The sequence below is a fragment of the Schistocerca americana genome, chromosome 7 (genome assembly GCF_021461395.2).
Source record: "Schistocerca americana isolate TAMUIC-IGC-003095 chromosome 7, iqSchAmer2.1, whole genome shotgun sequence".
NCBI classification, from domain to species: domain Eukaryota; kingdom Metazoa; phylum Arthropoda; class Insecta; order Orthoptera; family Acrididae; genus Schistocerca; species Schistocerca americana.
The window spans coordinates 619,573,365-619,599,714 of NC_060125.1; the positions used below are offsets into that span (position 1 = coordinate 619,573,365).

Here is a 26,350-nt window from a genome sequence, read left to right on the forward strand (position 1 = left end):
AATGAAATACCTAAACATTACGAAACACTATTGTATTAAAATGTTAGTCCGATTGTAAAATAACGTAAACCATTAAATTGAAGAGCATCTGAGAAAATACTCTTCGGTGGATTATAAGGACTAGGTCAATAGCTGAGTTGTCAGCGCCACGGGCTGTTATGCCAATGGGGCTCGGGTTCGATTTCCGGCTGGGTCGGAGATTTTTCTCCACTCTGGGACTGGGTGTTGTGTTGTCCTAATCATCATCATCTCATCCCCATCGACACACAAGTCGCCAAAGTCGCGTCAACTCAAAACACTTGCACCAGGCGACCGGTCTATCCGACGGGAGGCCGTGGCCACACGACATTTCATTTCAATAGCAAATTCTTTAATTTACTCGTAAACTCCGCCAGATACTCTACATGATATTTGATGTGTTCCGAGAGGTGGTTGAATGTATGTATGCACACGTATTTGACCCCTGTTTCTAATGACGTCAAGCCCTTGAAATCTGAAAACAATGTCCCCTCGACAGAAAATGATTTCATGGCTGAAGGGTGAACTGAAATATTCAAAATAAACTGCTTCTTCACTTTTAAATCACCCCTAACGGTAATTATGCGATCTGAAAACGTAGCTGAACTAAGGGGCATCCGTAATTCTAGTCAGTGGGTTTCCCAACTGAGGTGGCGGTATATCTGTATTCGCAAAAATTTAAAAAGTTCTTACTTCTTCTATTTCATTATTCGAGAAACTTATTTTTATGCCTTGTAGTTTAAGGGAATCCATGTTAAAGACGATCACAAGTACGAAAATCAGTGTTGGATCATGCAATATTCGAAGTACATATGAAGCAGGAAAATTAGCAAGTGTGATCCAAGAACAAACACACCTGAGTGTTGACATATTAGGTACAGCAGGAACATAGTTGACTGATAGTAGAGTGTGTTCTGCTGTAGAAACAAATGAACAGGAAGTGGGCTCTTTCTGTAACCAATTCATAGAAGTACTTGAAACTTCCTGGCAGATTAAAACTGCGTGCCAGACCGAGACTCGAACTCGGGACCTTTGCCTTTCGCGGGCAAGCGCTCTACCAACTGAGCTACCCAAGCACGACTTACGCCCCGTCCTCACAGCTTTACTTCTGCCAGTACTTACCCTCACAAAAATAACGAAATTAATACAATAATGGCAGACTTCAGTGCCAACCGGGATATGTAGCTTTAAAGATCTGGTAGGACCTTCTGATTTAGGAGGCTGTAACGAGAGAGGTGATCATCTATTACAACTCTTCCCATACCCTGCAAAGGCTCGCCACATTGTGTACCGTGATTCATCACTCCACACAACGTTTTTCCACTGTTCATTAGTCCAATGTTTACGCTACTTACACCAAGCGATGCGTCGTTTGGCATTTACGGCGTGATGTGTGGCTTATGAGCAGCCTCTCGACCATGAAATCCAAGTTTTCTCACCTCCCGCCTGTCATAGTACTCGCGGTATACCCCGATGCAGTTTGTAATTCTTGTATGATGGTCTGGATAGATGTCTGCCTATTACACATTACGACCGTCTTCAACTGTCGGCAGTCTGTGTCCGTCAAAAGACGAGGTCGGCCTGCACGCTTTTGTGCTGTACGTGGTCCTTCACGTTTCCACTTCACTATCACATCGGAAACAGTGGACCTAGGGATGTTTAGGAGTGTGGATATCTCGCGAACAGACGTATGACACAAGTGACACCCAGTCACCTGACCACGTTCGAAGTCCGTGGATTCCGCGGAGTGCCCCATTCTGCCCACTCACGATGTCTAATGACTAATGAGGTCGCTGATGTGGAGTACCTGGCAGCAGGTGGTAGCACGATGCACCTGATACGAAAAACATATGTTTTTTGGGGTGTCCGGATACTTTTGATCACATTGTGCATTAGAGTTCATTCTCATGTTCACCTGGGCAGTAACTGCATTACATTCAGTGCAGAAAGCAACCAAACTCTTAACACTTCCACCACAGAAATTTCTGCTCACTCTTACCTGCTGGTCTGTTCTCAGATCGTGCCAATAATACTGAAATTCATCCGACCCATCAAAATTAAACTTCTTTTCATGGCTGAAGACCACGTTATCCCAGTCTGAAGACCATGATCATATGTTTTTCAGCAAACTCCAATCTAGAATGCTTATATTTGGGTGTTAGAGCAAATTTCTGTAGCCGTTTCTGGAATGCTAGGTGTTTCCATCTGCCAAAATCTGTCATACTCGTCTGGTACTTACTGGCAACTGTAAATGAGCAAAAAGTTGAGAAGAATAACGGTTTGTGGCACTTACTTTGCTCAAAAGTAAGCCTTTCGTTGCCTAATATAATTTTCGACTTCTCCCATATTTTGCATTCTCTCCACATCGTGCGCAAATCTAATGAAATTATACAGGGTGATTCAAAAAGAATACCACAACTTTAAAAATGTGTATTTAATGAAAGAAACATAATATAACCTGCTGTTATACATCATTACAAAGAGTATTTAAAAAGGTTCTTTTTCACTCAAAAACAAGTTCAGAGATGTTCAATATGGCCCCCTTCAGACACTCGAGCAATATCAACCCGATACTCCAACTCGTACCACACTCTCTGTAGCATATCAGGCGTAACAGTTTGGATAGCTGCTGTTATATCTCGTTTCAAATCATCAATGGTGCCTGGGAGAGGTGACCGAAACACCATATTCTTAACATACCCCTATAAGAAAAAATCGCAGGGGTAAGATCAGGGCTTCTTGGAGGCCAGTGATGAAGTGCTCTGTCACGGGCTGCCTGGCGGCCGATCCATCGCCTCGGGTAGTTGACGTTCAGGTAGTTACGGACAGATAAGTGCCAATGTGGTGGCGCTCCATCCCGCTGAAATATGAATTGTTGTGCTTCTTGTTCGAGCTGAGGGAACAGCCAATTCTCTAACATCTCCAGATACTGTAGTCCAGTTACAGTAGCACCTTCGAAGAAAAAGGGACCAAAAACTTTATTGGCTGAAATGGCGAACAAATGTACAACTAAATGAAACTTTATAGCTCCCTTAATTCGCCGACAGATAGTGCTTAGCTCTGCCTTTTGTCGTTGCAGAGTTTTAAATTCCTAAAGTCGTGGTATTCTTTTTGAATCAGCCTGTATATCACTGTACTTGAACGGTTCAACTTCTTGTTGATTTGGCAATTAGGGAGTCCCATTTCCTTATAGGTGGGCCTACAGACTTTTTTATCGCGTGATAACTGTTTTCCGCGTGGCTACGTCAAATTGTATTTTATGTGCACAACGCGTACTGTCACTAATGGTGTCTGTTTCCTATCTGCAGGACCGACTGCCTTTGTACCGAGTTCAGCCTCTGCCACCCGGATCGTTGATGTCCTGTTATATACTGTACTACTGACATCAAATGCCATACCTTTTGACTGCATTTGTCAGTATACTGGATCTGATACTACTGCATGTACACTGACCAGTCAAAAGATTATGACCACTGCCCACCGCGGAGTTGGATGCTCCCTGGTGGAGTTGGGGCACGTGACGAGGTAGTAAAAATATGTAAACGGAGCAGACACAGGCGGGAGGATCACCTTAAGGGGCTCCGGAAAGGCTCAAAATCATGAAAAGTTCAATTTTTACTTTTTTGCGTTTTCAGAGTCTGCAGACTATTACCTTTTAATAGATATATAATTTATTCAATTCCGAAGACTACAACTATTTTTAAATTTTTTTTGAAATGTGTTCTACATGGGCGTGACCCACTGTGACGCTGTTAAACTGCTGTCAAATGGTGTTATTATTAACGTCCGTGTTCATCAGGTACATTTTAGTGATGTGAGATAAAGTATGTGTTGTGGCTAACCTGTGATGGTTCAATATATATCGCTGGTGTGATTGTCGATTGTTTCATGTTTATTTACTCTGTCGTTATCTCGAAAATATTCGTAATTAATTCTGTTTCTTGAGTCTCTGTTTTGTTGAAGTATAATAATGAGTAAAAGTAAAGTTATTAGAAATCCTCTGAAGGCTTTTAAGAAAAGGAGAAATGTTGGAAAGCCAAAGGTATGTGTTATTACTGTAAACAATAAAGACGATAACCAAGTGAGTGAACCTAACCTCTCAAGTACACCTGCCCATAGCAGTCAAAGTGGGAAAGAAAATACTTCACAGAAGAAGCTTGGTTCAATGAGTGAAAACTATGAATGTTTTATGGGCGAATCGGATGTGAATGAAATATTTGATATGTCGGTTCTCAAAGGAATTTTTTCAAACTGTATGAGATGTATTCATTGTAGTGAAGTTGGTCTGGAACTCTCCATAATAAAGCACATAGGACTTGCTAGTGAAATACAACTGAAATGTGATAAGTGTTCGCACATGACCACCTTTTGGAACAGTGTTGCAGTAACTGCAACTGAAGAAAATGGTAGCAAAGTCTACGAACACAACTACGAGCGATGCTTGCTTTAGATAAGGAACGCCTTCGGGCTGCAGACAGGGCTGTAAAGAGTCTAGAAATACAAGCAAGAGTAAACAGGAGGAGGAACAAGAGGAAGCTGGAGGAGGAGTTTGCAGAGGATGAAGATAATCCATCCTATGGACCTGGAATGCACTAAAAAGTTAATACAATCTTTGTCGCTCGATTCCCAAAACTTTTATTTTCTCATACTAATTACATGTTTTCTAAGGATCTTCCAACCATATTTGTTTCAAACTTTCAGTAAATGTTACACAGTACCTTCTGCATAATTTAACACAGCTTTTTTCCAAAAAACTGTATATTTTTGAATATATAAATAAATAATTGCAAAAAAATGTTGTGAATTTTCACTACAATTGAAAAAAAATCATCTTTAATAACTGAACTAAAATTTTGTAGAATCCCTGTGTTAAGTTGTAGCCCATATTCCAATAAATAATCTGTAAAAAGTTCTACTTCCTACCTCAAATACTTTGTGAGGAAAGGTGTAATTTATAAGCGTTATTTTAACATTGCAAGTATAGGGCGTTCCGGAGCCCCTTAACGAAGATGTGGGCTGCAAATGAGTAAATCCATTGAAATAAGCGACTTTGGCAAAGGGGAGATCATTATTACGGGGAGCCTGTGAACGAGTGTCTCGAAAACGGCGAAGCTGCTCGAAAGTTCACGTGCTTCTACGGAAAGACACAGGACATGAAACTACTATTAGGCGCTGAATGGTTGGACGTTCACGACTCTTCACAGAACGTGGGGTACGGAGGCTTGTATGCTATATAAAGTAGGAGAGATGGTGATCAGTGGCATCTTTGCCGAAAGAGCACAGTGCTTGTGCACGCGCAAGTGTTTCGGAGCTCACCGTCCATCGTACATTATAGTCCGTGAGACGAGTGATTGGTACTGACAGTTCCGGCGGGCAGACGGCGCTGTTGCCGAACGTGGCTCACAGCACGCGGCGCCCTGTCTGCTACACGCATTCTCTAGCAGCAGAAATAAAAGCGAGACAAAATACAAGTCGTATTGGTACGCGTGAATTTATTTAAAGTTGATGCTTGAAATATATTAACTCGAAAACTGATAAGAGCTATTTAGTACAAGTATCTAAGATGCTGAAACATAATAAAGTTATTTGTTAAACTTCACACCTGAAATCAAAACTATTTTCGCAAGTTGTTGAACATTAGCAGTTTTGGTTTCCATTGTTAAGTATTAGCGTTATTAATTTGTTCTACTACAAGCTACAGAATAATTGGTCAGTGTATTAAGAGTTATAATCTGAAGAAAGTACTCACAATATGATGATCTGGTTGTAGATCGATAGCAAACTCCCTCCTTACATACCTCAATACGTTGTAGTTGCTGTAATGGAAAAACGCCACTCACATCACTGTCAGAATCTGATTTGACATTGTCTTCCTCAGCACTATTCGAACTATCACTGCTCTCTCCCAGATGTATAATTAAATTTTCGATGCATTCTTCCACAGCCCCTTCGGTTTTGACCGCCTCTCTGATGGCACTTGCAGTGCTGTTTACAATTCTAGCCCACGTCTCGCTTGTCACTTTATTGATAGCTGCTGGAAGAAGAGTTTCCACTTCAGAGATCGTGAATTTTTTATTGTTTGCAGCAATGTAATTTTTTATCTGCGCCCACACTCCTTCAATTGCATTGAAGTGACAGTGGTATGGAGGAAGCCGAACGATTTCGTGCCCGTGCCTTTTAGCAATCTCGTCAATTACATATGTTGGAAATTGGGGTTTCTTTTGTGCCACAATTTCGAGCAGTTCCGCCTTCCTTAAATCTTCTCTGAAATCTACTTTTCGCCGTTTCAACCACTGAATGATATCGTCTTTTTTTGTTGCCAAGGTTGGTGCCTTATCGTGAACAACGGAATGATAAGGCGCATTGTCCATAACAATCACTGATGGACTTGTCAGATTCGTCATAAGCGATGTCTTGAACCATTCTTGAAATACTACACTGTTCATTTCTTCATGGTAATCTCCCGTCTTTTTTGACCGAAACATTTTGAAGCAGTTTGGCACAAAACCTTTCGATGTTCCTGCATGTAAGACAATAATACGCCCTCCTTTGCCAACAGGCACTGCCATTGTCCCCTCGCGCGTTCCATCATTCCAGCCTCTACGTAAAGAATGGCTGGCATTGACCCAAGTTTCATCTAACCACACTATACTTTCGAATTCCACACCCACGATCCTGCGCAGAAATCTGCACCGCCATGCAACTACATCTGTCCTTTCCATTAATATTTTGCGTCCGTTAAACAGTGAATAGCTGAAGCCTATGTCTTTCAACACTGTACGCAATGAAAATTTGCTCCCTTTAAAAAGATCGTCTTTCTGAAGCGACACCTGTAATTTAGATAGAGTGGGATGTTCCATTCTCTTATAATAGCTGTATATATGACGACGAATAGCGTCTTTCTGAAGATCGTCCAAAGCTGTCACCTGCTTATTTCTCGGTCGCTTCTTTCCTGGTGTGTGCAGCTTTGTTGTGCCACTCTCGTCACAATCTACACTATACTGTTCTTTCCCTATCTTTACAACAGTGTTCTTACTTATTTTCAATGCTGCTGCAGTTCTCTTCACAACCTGAAGAACAGGAATTAAGGGCTCACCTTTGTCCTTTTCTTTCTCAAAGTAATCCCTCACAGAGCACACGAATTCACGGGCCTGGGTGTGTAGCACACTTTTCTTCCTCCGTTTCACTTCTTGTGTTGGGCTGGTACTGCCCGCCGCACTAGACATTGTTTACAACGAAACATAAACAAAGAAACACTAAAAACAACAAAAACGAAATAAACTGCGAATTCAACTTCAGACAAACGACGAACGACCGCACCGCCTGCACGCGAGACACTGGTAAGTTTCATGAGCGCGCGCGACCGGGTTTCAGAGCGGCAACGTGGCCCTTGCTACCCGCTCAAAGTCAGGCCGTCATTGGCTGCCTGCCTGTGGTCGCTAGGCAACGGAAAGACGCTACCGAGCTGTCAATACCAAAGAATCGTCTCCCACTCTATAGAGAACAAGGAGCTCCGCTGCAGACCGCCCCTATATGTTCACATGTTGACCCAACGACATCGTCAGTTACGACTGCAGTGGGCACGGGACCATCGCGATTCGACTGTCGATCAATGGAGAGGTGTCGGCTCTTCGGGTGAATCACATTTGTGCTACACTAGGTCGATAGCCGTCTCCACAAACGACGTCATCAAGGCGAACGGTGGCTCGAAACGTGCAGCGCGCCATGGATGCAGGTTGGTGGCAGCAGTATTACGCTATAGGAGATTTTCTCCTGCGCTCGCAAGGGAACTGTAGTAGTAATCGAAGACACGCTGACAACTGCGAACCACGTGCATTCCTTCACGTCTGATGTCTTCCCCGACGGCGATGTTAATTTCCAGCAGTATAATTGTCCGTGTTTCGGAGCCAGAAACGTGCTACAGTGGTTTGAGGAGCACTATAGTGAACTCACGTTGATGTGTCGGTGACTAAACTCCCCTGATGTAAATCCTATGGAACTTGTCTGGGTCGCTATCGGGCGCCATCAACACGTACGCAAATCAGCGGCCATTTATTTACGCGAATTACGTGACCTGTTGAAACGTCCCCTTAGAAAAATTAATTAATTACTGTGCTGATAAACCTCTTACAGCCGGCCGAAGTGGCCGTGCGGTTAAAGGCGCTGCAGTCTGGAACCGCAAGACCGCTACGGTCGCAGGTTCGAATCCTGCCTCGGGCATGGATGTTTGTGATGTCCTTAGGTTAGTTAGGTTTAACTAGTTCTAAGTTCTATGGGACTGATGACCTCAGTAGTTAAGTCCCATAGTGCTCAGAGCCATTTGAACATTTGAGCCAAACCTCTTACATTATTTGATTTTCAAACAGCTGAGCAGAACTGAACGCACTCAGACATTTCGCTCTTTACCTATTCTGATCAACACTAAACTGACACACAATATTTTTAGCGCAACGCAATCTGACTTTCAAAAATCCCTACAAAAGAATGGCCCTGACTAACATTAACCTATACCTTTCACAAATCACTTACCTCACTAAAAATCTTCGTTACTCGAACTACTGCAGTACAGCGAGCACCACTACTGCCAGCTAAATAAAAGATTCAAACTACTGAAGGCACAAACTACTGATAGGCATAGTTAGCAAATGAAAGATTTTGATAGAGAACAAGCAATGCATTTACCTTAATAGTGTTCAAAAGTCATAATATATATAGCAGTTCATGACATCCAGTCTTACAAATTTCAAAACTCCGCCATCTCTCTCCCCACATCCACCACTGCTGGCGGCTCACCTCCAACTGCCCCACGCTACGCGCTGCTAACAACCAGCTGCCCAACACTACAATGGGAGACAACAATGCAAACTAGCCACAGACTGCACACAACACAGCCAGTGATTTTAATACAGAGCGCTACGTAGCGTTACCAATATACGAGGGCAGTTCAATAAGTAATGCAACACATTTTTTTGCTGAAACAGGGGTTGTTTTATTCAGCATTGAAATACACCAGGTTATTCCCCAATCTTTTAGCTACACAACACTATTTTTCAACGTAATCTCCATTCAATGCTGCGGCCTTACGCCACCTTGAAATGAGGGCCTGCGTGCCTGCACGGTACCATTCCACTGGTCGATGTCGGAGCCAACGTCGTACTGCATCAATAACTTCTTCATCATCCGCGTAGTGCCTCCCACGGATTGCGTCCTTCATTGGGCCAAACATATGGAAATCCGACGGTGCGCGATCGGGGCTGTAGGGTGCATGAGGAAGAACAGTCCACTGAAGTTTTGTGAGCTCCTCTCGGGTGCGAAGACTTGTGTGAGGTCTTGCGTTGTCATGAAGAAGGAGAAGTTCGTTCAGATTTTTGTGCCTACGAACACGCTGAAGTCGTTTCTTCAATTTCTGAAGAGTAGCACAATACACTTCAGAGTTGATCGTTTGACCATGGGGAAGGACATCGAACATAATAACCCCTTCAGCGTCCCAGAAGACTGTAACCATGACTTTACCGGCTGAGGGTATGGCTTGAAACTTTTTCTTGGTAGGGGAGTGGGTGTGGCGCCACTCCATTGATTGCCGTTTTGTTTCAGGTTCGAAGTGATGAACCCATGTTTCATCGCCTGTAACAATCTTTGACAAGAAATTGTCACCCTCAGCCACATGACGAGCAAGCAATTCCGCACAGATGGTTCTCCTTTGCTCTTTATGGTGTTCGGTTAGACAAAGAGGGACCCAGCGGGAACAAACCTTTGAATATCCCAACTGGTGAACAATTGTGACAGCACTACCAACAGAGATGTCAAGTTGAGCACTGAGTTGTTTGATGCTGATCCGTCGATCATCTCGAACGAGTGTGTTCGCACGCTCCGCCATTGCAGGAGTCACAGCTGTGCACGGCAGGCCCGCACGCGGGAGATCAGACAGTCTTGCTTGACCTTGCGGCGATGATGACACACGCTTTGGACAACGACTCACCGTGCTTTCGTCCACTGCCAGATCACCGTAGACATTCTGCAAGCACCTATGAATATCTGAGATGCCCTGGTTTTCCGCCAAAAGAAACTCGATCACTGCCCGTTGTTTGCAACGCACATCCGTTACAGACGCCATTTTAACAGCTCCGTACAGCGCTGCCACCTGTCGGAAGTCAATGAAACTATACGAGACGAAGCGGGAATGTTTGAAAATATTCCACAAGAAATTTCCGGTTTTTTCAACCAAAATTGGCCGAGAAAAAAAATGTGTTGCATTACTTATTGAACTGCCCTCGTAAAAACCTAAACAGCCTAATTACACTGTTTATAGACATCTAATGCGACACACTTCCACAAACCTACCAACAAACTGTCAGACCCCTGATACGCAGAATCAGTGATGTATTTCGTTTCAAAGCCGGACAGAGGAGCTGTTAAGCAGGAGGTCACGATGATTTGGCTCATCAGTGTGCGCAGCTATTGAAACCGACAATGTTAGTTTTCCTACAAATATCCACGCCTTCGTGCTGATTTCTAGTAGTGCAGTACCAGGCTTGTCAGGCGTACTCTGGTCTAACGCTATCACCTGTGCGCAGGTGAAGCTGTGGCTGACATTCAACGAGCCGGACATGTTCTCCCGCGGCTACTCGACCGCCACGGAGGCAGCCCCGGGCGCCAACTCGTCCGGCATCGCCGACTACCTGCTGGCCAGGACGGTGCTCGTGGCGCATGCGCGGGTCTACCGCCTCTACAACGAGACGTTCCGGCCTTCGCAGGGAGGTGAGCGCACGGCTAGACAACGCCACGTACTCCGATGACGAGCCACGCTGACGGAAAACGATTTGCAACAGCACAAGATACAATACTGGCCATTAAAATTGCGCTGGCCAGGGCAGCAGTTGACATTTTCTGTATCCAGAAAGGCCCGTACAGGACCTGCAACATGCGGTCGTGCATTATCCTGCTGAAGTGTAGGGTTTCGCAGGGATCGAATGAAGGGTAGAGCCACGGGTGGTAACACAACTGAAATGTAACGTCCACTGTTCAAAGTGCCGTCAATGCGAACTAGAAGTGACCGAGCCGTGTAACCAATGGGACCCCATACCACCACGCTGGGTGATACGCCAATACGGCGATGACGAATACACGCTTCCAATGTGCATTCACCGCGATGTTGCGAAACACGGATGCGACCATCATGATGCTGTAAACAGAACCTGGATTCATCCGGAAAAATGACGTTTTGCCATTCGTGCACCCAGGTTCGTCCTTGAGTAGACCATCGCAGGCACTCCTGTCTCCGATGCAGTGTCAAGGGTAACCGCAGCCATGGTTCAAATGGCTCTGAGGACTATGGGACTTAACATCTAAGGTCATAAGTCCCCTAGAACTTATAACTACTTAAACCTAACTAACCTAAGGACATCATACACATCCATGCCCGAGGCAGGATTCGAACCTGCGACCGTAGCGGTCGTGCAGTTCCGGATTGAAGTGCCTAGAACCGCTCGGCCACTCCGGTCGGCCGCAGCCATGGTCTCCGAGCTGATAGTCCATGCTGCTGCAAACGTCGACGAACTGTTCGTGCAGATGGTTGTTGTCTTGCAAACGTCCCCATCTGTTGACTCAGGATTGAGACGTGGCTGAACGATCCGTTACAGCCATGCGGATAAGATGCCTGTCATCTCGACTGCTAGTAATACGAGGCAGTTGGAATCCAGTTCGGCGTTCCGTATTACCCTCCTGAACCCACCGATTCCATATTCTGCTAACAATCATTGGATCTCGACCAACGCGAGCAGCAATGTCGCGATGCGATAAACCGCAATCGCGATAGGCTACAATCCGACCTTTATCAAAGTCGGAAACGTGATGGTACGCAGTTCTCCCCTTACACGAGGCATCACAACAACGTTTCACCATGCAGCGCCGGTCAACTGCTGTTTGTGTGTGAGAAATCGGTTGGAAACTTTCCTCACGTCAGCACGTTGTAGGTGTCGCCACCGGCGCCAATCTTGTGTGAATGCTCTGAAAAGCTAATCAATTGCATATCACAGCATCTTCTTCCTGTCGGTTAAATTTCGCTTCAGTAGCACGTCATCTTCGTGGTATAGCAGTTTTAATGGCCAGTAGTGTACTAATGTACAGTAATGAAATTCCTGGAGTACCTTTATCTAGGTAACATATTTAAATGATTAACATTCCAAGATCACAGGTCAAAGTAAGCACAAGGTAAGTCATCGAAAATATTTAATACCGGTACATTAATAAGGTGTTCAGCCGACAGAATGTTGAATGAAAGCATGCAAACGAGCATGCATTATGTTGTGTATTTGTCGGATATCAGTTTGTGGGATGAAGTTCCATCCCTGTTGCACGTGGTCGGTCAATACAGGAAAGGTTAATGCTGTTTGTGGATGACGCTGGAGTTCTCGTCTGATGATTTCGCACATGTGCTCGATTGGCAACAGATCTGCTGATCGAGCAGGCCTAGGTAACAGGCTGACACTCCACAGAGCGTATTGGATTACAACAGCGGTATGTGGGCGTACGTTATCTTGTTGGAAAACATTCTCCTGGAATGCTGTTCACGTAGGGCAGCCCAACAGGTCGAATCACGAGACTGACGCACAAATCTGCAGCCTGCTACTCCAGACCGCAACTCCAGGTGCAGGTCCAGTGTGTCTAGCACGCAGGGAGTTTGGTTGGAGTTCCCCAACTCGCCTCCTTCTAACCAACACGCGGCCATCACTGGCACCGAGGCAGAACCAGCTTTCATCAGAACACACAACAAACTTCCACCCTACCCTCCAATGAGCTCTCCCTTGACACCCCTGAAACCCCAAATAGCAGCGGTTTGGGGTCAGTGGTTTGCACGCTACAGGGCGTCTGGCTCGGAGCTGTCCTTGAAGTAGCCGATTTGTAACAGTTCCGTTGTGTCACCGTGGAGCCAACTGCGGCTCAAACTCCTGCTGCAGATCCATTACAACGCGCCGGAGCCATGACGCCGAACACTATAGTTTTGCCTCTAGGTAGCGCCAAGTGCCCGAACGCAGCACGGTCTGCATGCTACTGTAGATTCTCGTGACAACCGCTGCCGGTAGTCATGCGCAGTGGCTACATTCCTACCCAGTCTCTCTACAGTATCGCAGAAGAAACATCCAGCTTCACGTAGCCCTATTACACGAGGCGGCATTGTAGCCTTAAGGGGAGCCGGAGGTGGTCGGTGGTCAAATCCAAAAAATTACGATTTTTTTTTTTTTTTTTTTTTTTTTTTTTTTTTTTTTTTTTTTTTTGCTACCGAAAATTAATTGGAACATTCCTCTTTAATGTAAACTTTGAATTATTGTTCTACTCGCCCTAGAAGTGGAGTTATTACCATTTTCCCCCACGCCTGCAGAGGAAACGGGCGGCCGCTGAATGCATCTAACACCCTCTCGTGACTTCCTGGCGAACTGCTTGGGATTTTCTCGGCCTGTTACGGATACAGCGCCTTATGTTACGCATACAGCGAGTGTGCAAGGGTTGGCTACATTGTTTTCTGTGACAAATATTACCCGTATTTCCTTACAGCTTACTCCTATTTTCCTCAGAATTTCGAACATCTTGCTCCATTTAATATTGTCGTACACTTTTGTTCTGGTTACGATGCCACGTTTTAGAAACCGTGTATATAAGAAGAGGAAGAACGTAGGGAAAAGAAAATTAACAGTAATACCAAGTTGCGATACTACTATGAATAAGAGCGCAGAACATCGTCTCTTTGCTGTTTACCATTTCGAATTAGTTCAGTGTTGCGCCTGTTGTTGGTAATATTATACGTCTTGTGTAAAGCGGGCAATATGTAGTACGTACAAGAATCAGGAGGGAACAATAAAACCAATTTTTCATGACTTAGCACAGCCAGAATTGTTACACAAATGTCTACACGGAAAGACGCAGAATCCCAATGAGAGCGTAAACAATTTGATTTGGAAAGTGATCCCTAAAAGGGTGTTTGTAAGCATAAAAACACTCCACTTTAGCATTTATGATGCAATAGCAACCTACAACCAAGGGAACAGTGTGAAGTGTGAAGTTCTGAAGGCATTAGGATTTACAGCTGGGGTGAACACTGCACGAGCACTAAGAAATATTGACAGAGAAAGAATAAGAGGAGCAGAAAGAAGGGAAAGGCATATGAAGTATGATGGAACAACAGGCCAGAAAAGAAGACAGGAGTGGAAGCTCTTGGAGGATGCATCCTATAGTGCAGGAATGTATTGAGAAACTTTGATAGCCATTTCCCGTAAATTAGAATTTTTCGAATATAAGGAACATTTTTTCAAAATCCACTCAAGCTAGAGAGATGAAATTTTTATACAGCACTCCTAGTGGTCAAACTTACATTGTAACACAGCCATTTGGCAATATGTTCAGTAGTTTCATTTCAGTTTAATTATAGAGCAATTATTTGTAAAAAAAATTTGGGTCATTAATAAAAAAAATTATTGGAAGGAGACTAGAAAAGATACTCCAAAATCCCTCTGTCATAACTGCAATACTAAACCACTCTACATGTAAAAAAAAATTCAAATTTTTCTATTTGGTAGTTTATTCATAAATGTTCCTCAAACTTAGTGATTTTAACATGGGCAGCATAGGCACCTCCGGCTCCCCTTAAAGGCATTCTTCACTAACATCAACTCACCACGTCCAATCTCAAAGGTAACTAACGCTCACGACCGTTACTGCACCTGTATAAAGCAAATCTGATTGGAATCCTCATCGTGGCGCTACTAGTGCTACCGCTGGCGCGAAGCCTGAATACACGTCATCCTTTAGATGTAGAAGCACGCCTACCAACTTATATCGCACAGTTACTTCTTGGTGTAGCGGTTTTTTTTCCGTCAGTGTATTTCACTCAGCTGTACAGGGTAGCACAGCAGCACCACATACCTCGAGTGAGGAAATGGACTTGTCTGCAGTACTACATGTACCTATAACGACAGCTCGACAGTGCCTGCAGACCCACGGACCCTAAAGCCGTCGGCACACGGACCGTGCTGTCGAACGTCAACGTTGAGCGTGTCGAGTTCAACGTGCAGCTGAACGCTCAGAAATGATGCAACTTGTGCACACGGTACGTGGGCCCCAACGTGGTATACGCACTCCAGCGGCAGTTTCGGGATGTTTCTAGTTCGTAAATCACACTGTTTACTCAACGGACACGCGTAAAATTCCCACGTTAGCTCTGTTAAAACGCACATTTCCTCCATCGTCCACGAAAAGGAAAGTATCATGTCCACTCAATAAGGACACAGGCTTAGAAAAGTTCCATTACAAACAGTGCCATACAAATTTGCAATACTTCTCCACTTAAGATAAACATTATGTTATCTTTCCCACATTTAGTAAAATCCTAAGGTCATTCTTACTTGATCCCTGTTCCTACCCAGTAGCAGAATCTTTAGCACATTTAAATTACGAACTCAAAAGAAAAAGGAACAAAATATCTTTATACAAGTAGCGCAAGCTGTCCTGTACATTAACCAATCGAAGAAACTCACCCCTCGAAAGAAGGTGAACTTATATTTACATAACATCAGATATTATAGTATATACTTATAGTAAACTAATAATAAAGTATCAACCTAATAAAAACGCAAATGTTATGAAAAAAATTTGATCGCGCCGAGACGCGAACCACCGCCCTAGTTATCAGCAATAGGGATCAGAGACGCAACTCATTACGCTACACCGGCACAGCAATTTCCTTGCTGACGTTAAACAAATAAGAAATTGGTAACAACCAATCAGAACATATTACCCCTTCCTAAAACTCTAATCGTAGCCATGTTACTGATTGAAATTTAATTATAAGAAATTGTACCAAGAACAGTGGGTTTTGGGTGGATCTTAAGTGTGTCGCTGCTTTCAAATAGCATACTCTCATAATATGAAAGTTACAATAATTCTTTTGCCATGAACATGATGTTTTTCATTATTTTATTGGAACAAATTACACAGTATAAACAGGCTTTTCCGTGAGTCTCAATTTGCTGTGCTCAGAAACGGCATATATACGTATAGGCTTGAAATGAATGCCAGTATGGCGCCTCACAACTATGTGCTGAAGGGAAATGGCGCGCAAGTGACGTAGGTATCGTTGTGCCATCTCATTGGTCAACGCTCAGACGCACGCTCACAATATCTGACATGCCAGATATTGCTCTGCACGTTCGGAAAGACTCCCGAACGTGCTATTCCACGCTCTGACGTCGGAAACTCGGCACGCTCAACGCTCAACGTCCTGATGCACGGTCCGTGTGCCGACGGCTTTTAAGGAGTGCGACCACTGATGCGGCTTCCTCTGATACGTCGGCAAACAGTGGCGCGTTGGCAGTGGTGCTACCAACGACAGCACCGGACACAGCGCAATGCCGTCTTTCCAGTCGAGTCTCATTGTCAGCTCCACATGTAGCGCCATGACGTGTTTATCCGCGAGTGGCGGCTCCGAGGAGGACAACCGTTGCCAGATTCCAGTCGTCCTAGTCACACCGGCGCAGCGCCTGGCATGATGATACGGAGTGCCAGGGGTACACAACACGATCACCTCTGGTTATCTCGGCCGGTAATTTGGTCAGCAAGCATTGCGTTTCTGACGCATTAAGGCCATCGGCCGTGCGCTATCTTCGAGCCTCTGTGGAGGGATGTTTCAGCAAGATAACGCAAGGCTGCATGTCGCCTGTGCTGGCCTGACCTACCATAAAGTGGATGGCGGTCACTGTTGCCCCGGCCAACTGTTCCACAGAACTCTCACCAAGCGAAAATATTTGGCCATGGTACAACATTCCTCCCACGCTTTGCGCTTAACATTGTTAATTACAAGCAGACGCTTCACCTGTGACCTGGGATCTTGGCTGCATACGGTACACAGAGCAAAACCATGTCACTGACGGCGGAAGGGTGGTGTCATTCTGTCCCTGAAGAAGCCTCCTGAGAAGGTATTTAAACATTCTCCTACATGCCTCTTGTTGTGGTTCTTCTGATGGTGTCCCTGGTAGTTGATAACTCTACCCTGATGTACACTGACAAAGTATGGTTTCTAACAGGAATGCAGGTAAATGGAAAATAGGGCTACCATCCCGGTGAGTTTATTTGCCATTAACTTCACCGAACTACCATTTTTTATAATAACTAACGTTTGGAGCACAGCATTGTATGGTACCAAAACAAAGATAGTGGGAAAGCCGGAACAGAAGAGAATCTAAGCATTTGAGATTATGAAAATCTGGTGGACTGATAAGATAAGGAATGAAGAGGTTCTCTGCAGAAACGGCGAGCAAAGAAATATGTGGAAGATACTGACAAGAGGTAGGGACAGGATTGGAGGACATCTGTCAAGACATCGCGGAATAACTTGCACGATAATAGAAAGAGCTATAGAGGGTAAAAACTAGAGGAAAACAGAGATTAGAATACATCCAACAAATAACTGACTTAGCTTCAATGTGCTACTCTGAGATGAAGAGGTTGGCACAAGTGAGTAATTCGTGGTGGCGCGCTGCATCAAACGCGTCAAGACTGACAACCAAAAAATAAATAAATAAAATACTAAAATAATTCGTAAATGATAAATATTAAGATCATGCCTTACGTGAGATGTAGACTGCATCAAGTCTAAACACCGGCTGTTGACTTGGCGACCTGCTAAATCTACTGTACATTGTCTTATTGTTTCGTACTGCTTCCTATACTCTCTCGTCTCTTTTCCCCATAGTTTATACTCCAACTTTACTGTGTACGAACTGTACCAACGTTACGCCCAATGACTGGAAGATTCATCCTAACATTTTCTGTATGAAACATGATTCACTGCTATTATTATTATTTGCATATAAATTTGAAACTTTCTGAATTGCGGACGTTGGTATACTATATTACTGCTTACTACATCTGAGTACTGAAAAGTCGTTACCCAAAAGTCATAAAGTAGCATACAGTAAACTTACAAAACTGGCCATTAAAATTGCTACACCAAGAAGAAATGCAGATGATAAACGGGTATTCATTAGACAAATATATTATACTAGAAGTGACATGTGATTACATTTTCACGTAATTTGGGTGCATAGAGCCTGAGAAATCAGTACCCAGAACAACCACCTCTGGCCGTAATAGGCCGGCCAGTGTGGCCGAGCGGTTCTAGGCGCGTCAGTCTGGAACCGCGAGACCGCTACGGTCGCAGGTTCGAGTCCTGCCTCGGGCATGGATGTGTGTGATGTCCTTAGGTTAGTTAGGTTTAAGTAGTTCTAAGTTCTAGGTGACTGATGACCTCAGATGTTAAGTCCCATCGTGCTCAGAGCCATTTGAACCATTTTGGCCGTAATAACGGCCTCGATACGCCTGGGCTTTGAGTCAAACTGAGCTCGGATGGCGTGTACAGGTACAGCTGCCCATGCAACTTCAACATGATAGCACAGTTCATCAAGAGTAGCCACTGGCGTATTGTGACGAGCCAGTTGCTCGGCCACCATTGACCAGACGTTTTCAATTGGTGAGAGATCTGGAGAATGTGCTGGTCAGGGCAGCAGTCGAACATTTTCTGTATCCAGAAAGGCCCGTACAGCACCTGAAACATGCGGTCGTGCATTATCCTGCTGAAATGTGGGGTTTCGCAGGGATCGAATGAAGGGTAGAGCCACGGGTGGTAACACATCTGAAATGTAACGTCCACTGTTCAAAGTGTCGTCAATGCGAAGATGAAGTGACCGAGACGTGTAACCAGTGGTACCCAATACCATCACGCCGGGTGATACGCCAGTATGGCGATGACGAATCCACGCTTCCAATGTGCGTTCACCGCTATGTCGCCAAACACGGATGCGACCATCATGATGCTGTAAACAGAACCTGGATTCATCCGAAAAAATGACGTTTTGCCATTCTTGGACCCAGGTTCGTCGTTGAGTACACCATCGCAGGCGCTCCTGTCTGTGATGCAGTGTCAAGGATAACCGCAGCCATGGTCCCCGAGCTGATAGTCCATGCTGCTGCAAACGTCGACGAACTGTTCGTGCAGATGGTTGTTGTCTTGCAAACATCCCCATCTGTTGACTCAGGGATCGAGACGTGGCTGCACGATCCGTTACAGCCATGCGGATGAGATGGCTGTCATCTCGACTGCAAGTGATACGAGGCCGTTGGGATCCAGCACGGCGTTTCGTATTACCCTCCTGAACCCACCGATTCCATATTCTGCTAACACTCATTGGATCTCGACCAACGCGAGCAGCAGAGTCGCGATACGATAAACCGCAATCGCGATAGGCTACAGTCCGACCTTTATCAAAGTCGGAAACGTGATGGTACGCATTTCTCCTCCTTGAACGAGGCATCACAAAAACGTTTCACCAGGCAACGCCGGTCAACTGCTGTTTGTGTATGAGAAATCTGTTGGAAACTTTCCTCATGTCAGCACGTTGTAGGTGTCGCCACCGGCGCCAACCTTGTGTGAATGCTCTGAAAAGCTAATCATTTGCATATCACAACATCTTCTTCCTGTCGGTTAAATTTCGACTGTGCGGCTGATCCCGGCGGAGGTTCGAGTCCTCCCTTGGGCATGGGTGTGTGTGTTTGTCCTTAGGATAATTTAGCCGTCACGCGGTTCCAGACTGAAGCGCCTAGAACTTCTCGGCCACTCCGGCCGGCAAATAAATAGTGTTATAACACATACTACCCTCCTGAACCCAGCGATTCCATATTGTGCTAACACTCATTGGATCTCGACCAACGCGAGCAGCAGTGTCGCGATACGATAAACCGCAATCGCGATAGGCTACAATCCGACCTTTATCAAAGTCGGAAACGTGATTAGATTAGATTAGATTAGATTAATACTAGTTCCATGGATCATGAATACGATATTTCGTAATGATGTGGAACGAGTCAAAGTTTTCAATACATGACATAATTAAGTTAATTTAACAACTTGTTTATTTTTTGTGTTTTTTTATTTATTTTTTTAATCTTCTATTTTTTAATATTTTTTTCCTTTTCCTTAATTTATATCTAAAAATTCCTCTATGGAGTAGAAGGAGTTGTCATTCAGAAATTCTTTTAATTTCTTCTTAAATACTTGTTGATTATCTGTCAGACTTTTGATACTATTTGGTAAGTGACCAAAGACTTTAGTGCCAGTATAATTCACCCCTTTCTGTGCCAAAGTTAGATTTAATCTTGAATAGTGAAGATCATCCTTTCTCCTAGTATTGTAGTTATGCACACTGCTATTACTTTTGAATTGGGTTTGGTTGTTAATAACAAATTTCATAAGAGAGTATATATACTGAGAAGCTACTGTGAATATCCCTAGATCCTTAAATAAATGTCTGCAGGATGATCTTGGGTGGACTCCAGCTATTGTTCTGACTACACGCTTTTGTGCAATAAATACTTTATTCCTCAGTGGTGAATTACCCCAAAATATGATGCCATATGAAAGCAATGAGTGAAAATAGGCGTAGTAAGCTAATTTACTAAGATGTTTATCACCAAAATTTGCAATAACCCTAATAGCATAAGTAGCTGAACTCAAACGTTTCAGCAGATCATCAATGTGTTTCTTCCAATTTAATCTCTCATCAATGGACACACCTAAAAATTTGGAATATTCTACCTTAGCTGTATGCTTCTGATTAAGGTCTATATTTATTAATGGCATCATACCATTCACTGTACGGAACTGTATGTACTGTGTCTTATCAAAATTCAGTGACAGTCCGTTTACAAGGAACCACTTAGTAATTTTCTGAAAGACGGTATTGACAATTTCATCAGTTAATTCTTGCTTGTCAGGTGTGATTACTATACTTGTATCATCAGCAAAGAGAACTAACTTTGCCTCTTCATGAATATAGAATGGCAAGTCATTAATATATATTAAGAACAACAAAGGACCCAAGGCCAACCCTTGTGGAACCCCATTCTTGATAGTTCCCCAGTTTGAGGAATGTGCTGATCTTTGCATGTTATGAGAACTACTTATTTCAACTTTCTGCACTCTTCCAGTTAGGTACGAATTAAACCATTTGTGCACTATCCCACTCATGCCACAATACTTGAGCTTGTCTAGCAGAATTTCATGATTTACACAATCAAAAGCCTTTGAGAGATAACAAAAAATCCCAATGGGTGGTGTTCGGTTATTTAGATCATTCAAAATTTGATTGGTGAAAGCATATATGGCATTTTCTGTTGAAAAACCCTTCTGGAAACCAAACTGACATTCTGTTAGTACTTCATTTTTACAGATATGTGAAGCTACTATTGAATATATTACTTCCTCAAAATTTTTGGATAAAGCTGTTAGAATGGAGATTGGACAGTAATTGTTGACATCAGATCTATCCCCTTTTTTATGCAAAGGTATAACAATAGCATATTTCAGTCTATCAGGGAAAATGCCCTGTTCCAGAGAGCTATTACACAGGTGGCTGAGAATCTTACTTATATGTTGAGAACAAGCTTTAAGTATTTTGCTGGAAATGCCATCAATTCCATGCGAGTTTTTGCTTTTAAGCAAGTTTATTATTTTCCTAATTTCAGAGGAAGAAGTGGGTGAGATTTCAATTGTATCAAATTGCATAGGTATGGTCTCTTCCATTAACAGCCTAGCATCTTCTGATGAACACCTGGATCCTACTATATCCACAACATTTAGAAAATGATTATTAAAAATATTTTCAACTTCTGACTTTTTGTTCATAAAGTTTTCATTCAATTTTATGGTAATACTGTCTTCCTGTGCTCTTGGTTGACCTGTTTCTCTTTTAATAATATTCCAAATTGTTTTAATTTTATTATCAGAGTTGCTGATTTCAGACATGATACACATACTCCTGGATTTTTTAATAACTTTTCTTAATATAACACAGTAGTTTTTATAATGTTTGATAGTTTCTGGGTCACTACTCTTTCTTGCTGTCAGATACATTTCCCTTTTCCGGTTACAAGATATTTTTATACCCTTAGTAAGCCATGGTTTGTTACAAGGTTTCTTATGAGTATATTTAACTCTTTTCTTGGGGAAGCAGTTTTCAAATGCATTTACAAAAATGTCATGAAATAAATTATATTTTAAATTGGCATCAGGTTCACGGTACACTTCATCCCAGTCTAACTGCTGTAGGCTTTCCCTGAAATTTGCAATTGGTAAATTGTTGACTGAATGTACTACATTGGAAGACTGTTTAGTATTGCTGAATGGAGCTATGTCATATATTGTAACTAGCTGTGCACCATGATCAGAAAGACCATTCTCAACAGGCTGAGCATTTTTATCTGGTTAAACTTATTCTGGTCTATAAAGAAGTTATCTATCAGTGAGCCGCAATCCTTTACCACCCGAGTAGGAAAATCAATAACGGGTGTCAAATTGAAAGAACCGAGTAATACTTCAAGGTCATTTTTCCTATTACCCTCTTTCAGAGAATCTACATTGAAGTCCCCACAAATAATAATTTGCTTCCCCCTGTCTGACAGATAGCACAACAAGGAGTCCAGATTTTTCAGAAATAGATGAAAATTTCCTGATGGGGACCTATATACAGTTACAATTATAAATGTGCCTTTATTTAATTTAAGTTCACAGGCACATGGTTCTATATGTTTCTCTACACAAAACTTTTTTGTTTCTATACTTTTTGCGCAATGATAACTTTTGACATATATGGCAACTCCTCCTTTCTCCATATTTTCTCTCATTACATGTGCAGAGAGCTTATATCCACTTACATTTACCTTATCCATATCAGTAACAATGTGATGCTCAGACAGGCATAGTATATCTATTTCATCCTCAGCTTCTAAATCTCCTAAACAAACCAGAAGCTCATCTATTTTATTCTTTAAACTCCCAATATTTTGATGAAATATACTTACATTATTTTTAATTATACTTTTATGAGAACCTTTCCTTATTCTAACATTTGCAGTACTCTCCTGTCTGAGTTTCTCATTGTGCTTAGGCCTAGTTCCTATACCAGTGGTCACATGGTGTTCAGAGAGGCAGATTATGTCAACTGGGTTCGGTGACTTTAATTCATCAATGCAATTACCTAGGTCTGAGATACAACTTGGTGGAGATAAAATTTCTGGTGATTGGTGAAAATTTATAATTGACAGCTGTGATTGGTGATCCAATTTGCTAGAATTGTGCTGTTTAATTTCTCTCCTAAACTGAAGATTTGTTTTAATCCTGACCTCTCGTAGAACTTGACATCTTTCTGTCTTACCTATCCTAAAAAAGGTGCTGCTCCAACACCTGTAACCACTGGTATTTTACCATTCATGGCAGTGCCTCTCCCCCTTAAATTTCCTGCTATTACCCCAGCCAGTTTCCCCTTCCCTTTCCTGTTGAGATGTAGGCCGTGCCTGGTGTAGTCCCACCTACTGAGAGAATCAACAGGAACCACACCAATATGAGCCCCCGCACCCGACCCAAGCAGCCGTTCCAACTCCAAATTAACTCTCCCAACAGAAGAGTTCAAATGAGGCCGGTCATGGCGTCTCAGGACAGATACAAATTCAACATTGGTGTGTCTCGATGCCGACGCAATCTTTACCAGGTCACACTCTATACTGTACCCAGGATCTCTGTCGATGCTGTTCCCTGGCCCTCCCACAATAACCAAGGTGTCTTCCCTGGTAAATCCCTTACAGAGTGAACCTAAATCCTCTGTCACCTGATCCGGACTAGCACTTGGTTTGAAAAAATTCCTCCTGCAGAAGTTGGCCTACACCTCTGGCATGAGAACTGCCTAACAACAAAACTTTCTTCCTTTTCGATGACTTTCCTACATTCTTTTTCAATTTCCTATTGAAAGTTTGTTGTGTCCTGTCTACACCTACCTCCTCCTTAAACGAGGCATCACAACAACGTTTCACCAGGCACGCCGGTCAACTGCTTTTTGTGTGTGAGAAATCGGTTGGAAACTTTCCTCATGTCAGCACGTTGTAGGTGTCGCCACCGGCGCCAACCTTGTGTGAATGCTCTGAAAAGCTAATCATTTGCTTATCACAATATCTTCTTCCTGTCGGTTAAATTTCGACTGTGCAGCTGATCCCGGGGGAGGTTCGAGTCCTCCCTTGGGCATGGGTGTGTGTGTTTGTCCTTAGGATAATTTAGCCGTCACACGGTTCCAGACTGAAGCACCTTGAACTTCTCGGCCACTCCGGCCGGCAAACAAATAGTGTTATAACACATACTAGTGGAAATTAATATGGAATTTGTTTACCCTTCGCCTTTATTACGGGCTGCTTTCTGCTGGGGACACTTTCAGCAAGGTGTTCGGAAGTCTACAAAGCAATGCCATTCCAACCCATCCTCTAGAGCCGAAACCAGAGAAGGTACTGAATCTGGACGCTGGGTCTGGAGCGAAGCCGACCTCATCCCTAAGATGTTTCACTGGGCCCAGATTGGGATTCTGGGCTGACCAGTCCATTTCAGGAACGTTATTGTCCACGAACGCTGCTTTATGAAGGAGTGCTGATACGAGGAACTATCGTCTATGACCTGTTCCCCTAGCGTATGTAGCATACATGGCTGTAAAATGTGTCCATACTCTTCCATATTTAGCCCGTTCTTAGATGCAGTAAGGGGTCTACACTCTAAACACGAAACACACCCCCAAACCGTAACGTAACCCCGCTTCCTCACTGTTTGCACTACACATGATGGCACGTACGATCTCCAAGAATTCGACAAACCCAAATCGTTTCATCCACACTGTCCAGCGTGATTCATCACTCCAAATCACTCAGTTCCAGACCACCATTCATTGAATACAGAAATGTGTGGCTTAGGAAGTGCTACTCAACTGCTGTACCCAATTCTTGTGCTAACTGGACCACTGGTAGCATTTTGGGACTCATGAATGATTCCTTCCACTGAATTCATGAGATTTTGTACATCCACTCTCCGCAGAGCTAGACACTCCCCCGGCGTGAGCCTACGAGGTCTGCCCAGAATTGGTCTGCGGTTGTCCCTCCATGTTTGCGCTTCACAATCACATCACCAACAGCCGACTGGGGATGCTTCAGAAACGTTGAAATGTCCATCAGATGACATCCAGTGACTACTAGTCCAATTTAGATGTCACTGACCTCCCCTGACCGCCCCATTCTGCTGTTACTCCTTCTTTACCGACAACGCGATACTCGCTGCCTCCTTTTATACCGGCCGTTCCGCCTCCCGTGACATTTACTGCTCAGTTCTGCATTACACTGGGGCTTCTGGATACTTTCGATCACACAGTGTGCACGAACGAAAAAATGGCTGACATCGAAATAAGTGTCCAAGGAATAGAAAAGCAACTGAAATCACTCAACAGAGGAAAGTCCACTGGACCTGACCGGATACCAATTCGATTCTACACAGAGTATGCGAAAGAACTTTCCCCCCCTTCTAACAGCCGTGTACCGCAAGTCTCTAGAGGAACGGAAGGTTCCAAATGATAGGAAAAGAGCACAGGTATTCCCGGTTTTCAAGAAGGGTCGTCGAGCAGACGCGCAAAACTATAGGCCTATATCTCTGACATCGATCTGTTGTAGAATTTTAGAACATATTTTTTGCTCGCGTATCATGTCATTTCTGGAAACCCAGAATCTACTCTGTAGGAATCAACATGGATTCCGGAAATAGCGATCGTGTAAGACCAAATTCGCTTTATTTGTTCATGAGACCCAGAAAATATCAGCTACACGCTCCCAGGCAGATACCATTTTCCTTGACTTCCGGAAGGCATTCGATACAGTTCCGCACTGTCACCTGATAAACAAAGTAAGAGCCTACGGAATATCAGACCAGCTGTGTGGCTGGATTGAAGAGTTTTCAGCAAACAGAACACAGCGTGTTGTTCTCAATGGAGAGACGTCTACAGAAGTTAAAGTAGCCTCTGGCGTGCCACAGGGGGGTGTTCTGGGACCATTGTTTTTCACAATATACAGGGTGTTACAAAAAGGTACGGCCAAACTTTCAGGAAACATTCCTCACACACAAATAAAGAAAAGATGTTATGTGGACATGTCTCCGGAAACGCTTAATTTCCATGTTAGAGCTCATTTTAGTTTCGTCAGTATGTACTATACTTCTTCGATTCACCGCCAGGTGGCCCAATTGAAGGAAGGTAATGTTGACTTTGGTGCTTGTATTGACATGCGACTCATTGCTCTACAGTACTAGCATCAAGCACATCAGTACGTAGCATCAACAGGTTAGTGTTCATCACGAACGTGGTTTTGCAGTCAGTGCAATGTTGACAAATGCGGAGTTGGCAGATGACCATTTGATGTATGGATTAGCACGGGGCAA

General features: G+C 43.6%; 1 protein-coding gene across 1 annotated transcript in view; it reads left to right on the top strand.

Annotated features, from left to right (window-relative positions):
• LOC124622452 (myrosinase 1-like) overlaps nt 1-26,350 on the top strand; it is a 124,156-nt gene that overhangs the window by 47,056 nt on the left and 50,750 nt on the right. The window contains exon 5 of the mRNA XM_047148153.1: nt 10,593-10,776. Coding sequence (XP_047004109.1) covers nt 10,593-10,776 — 184 coding nt within the window. The remainder of the gene's footprint in view (nt 1-10,592; nt 10,777-26,350) is intronic.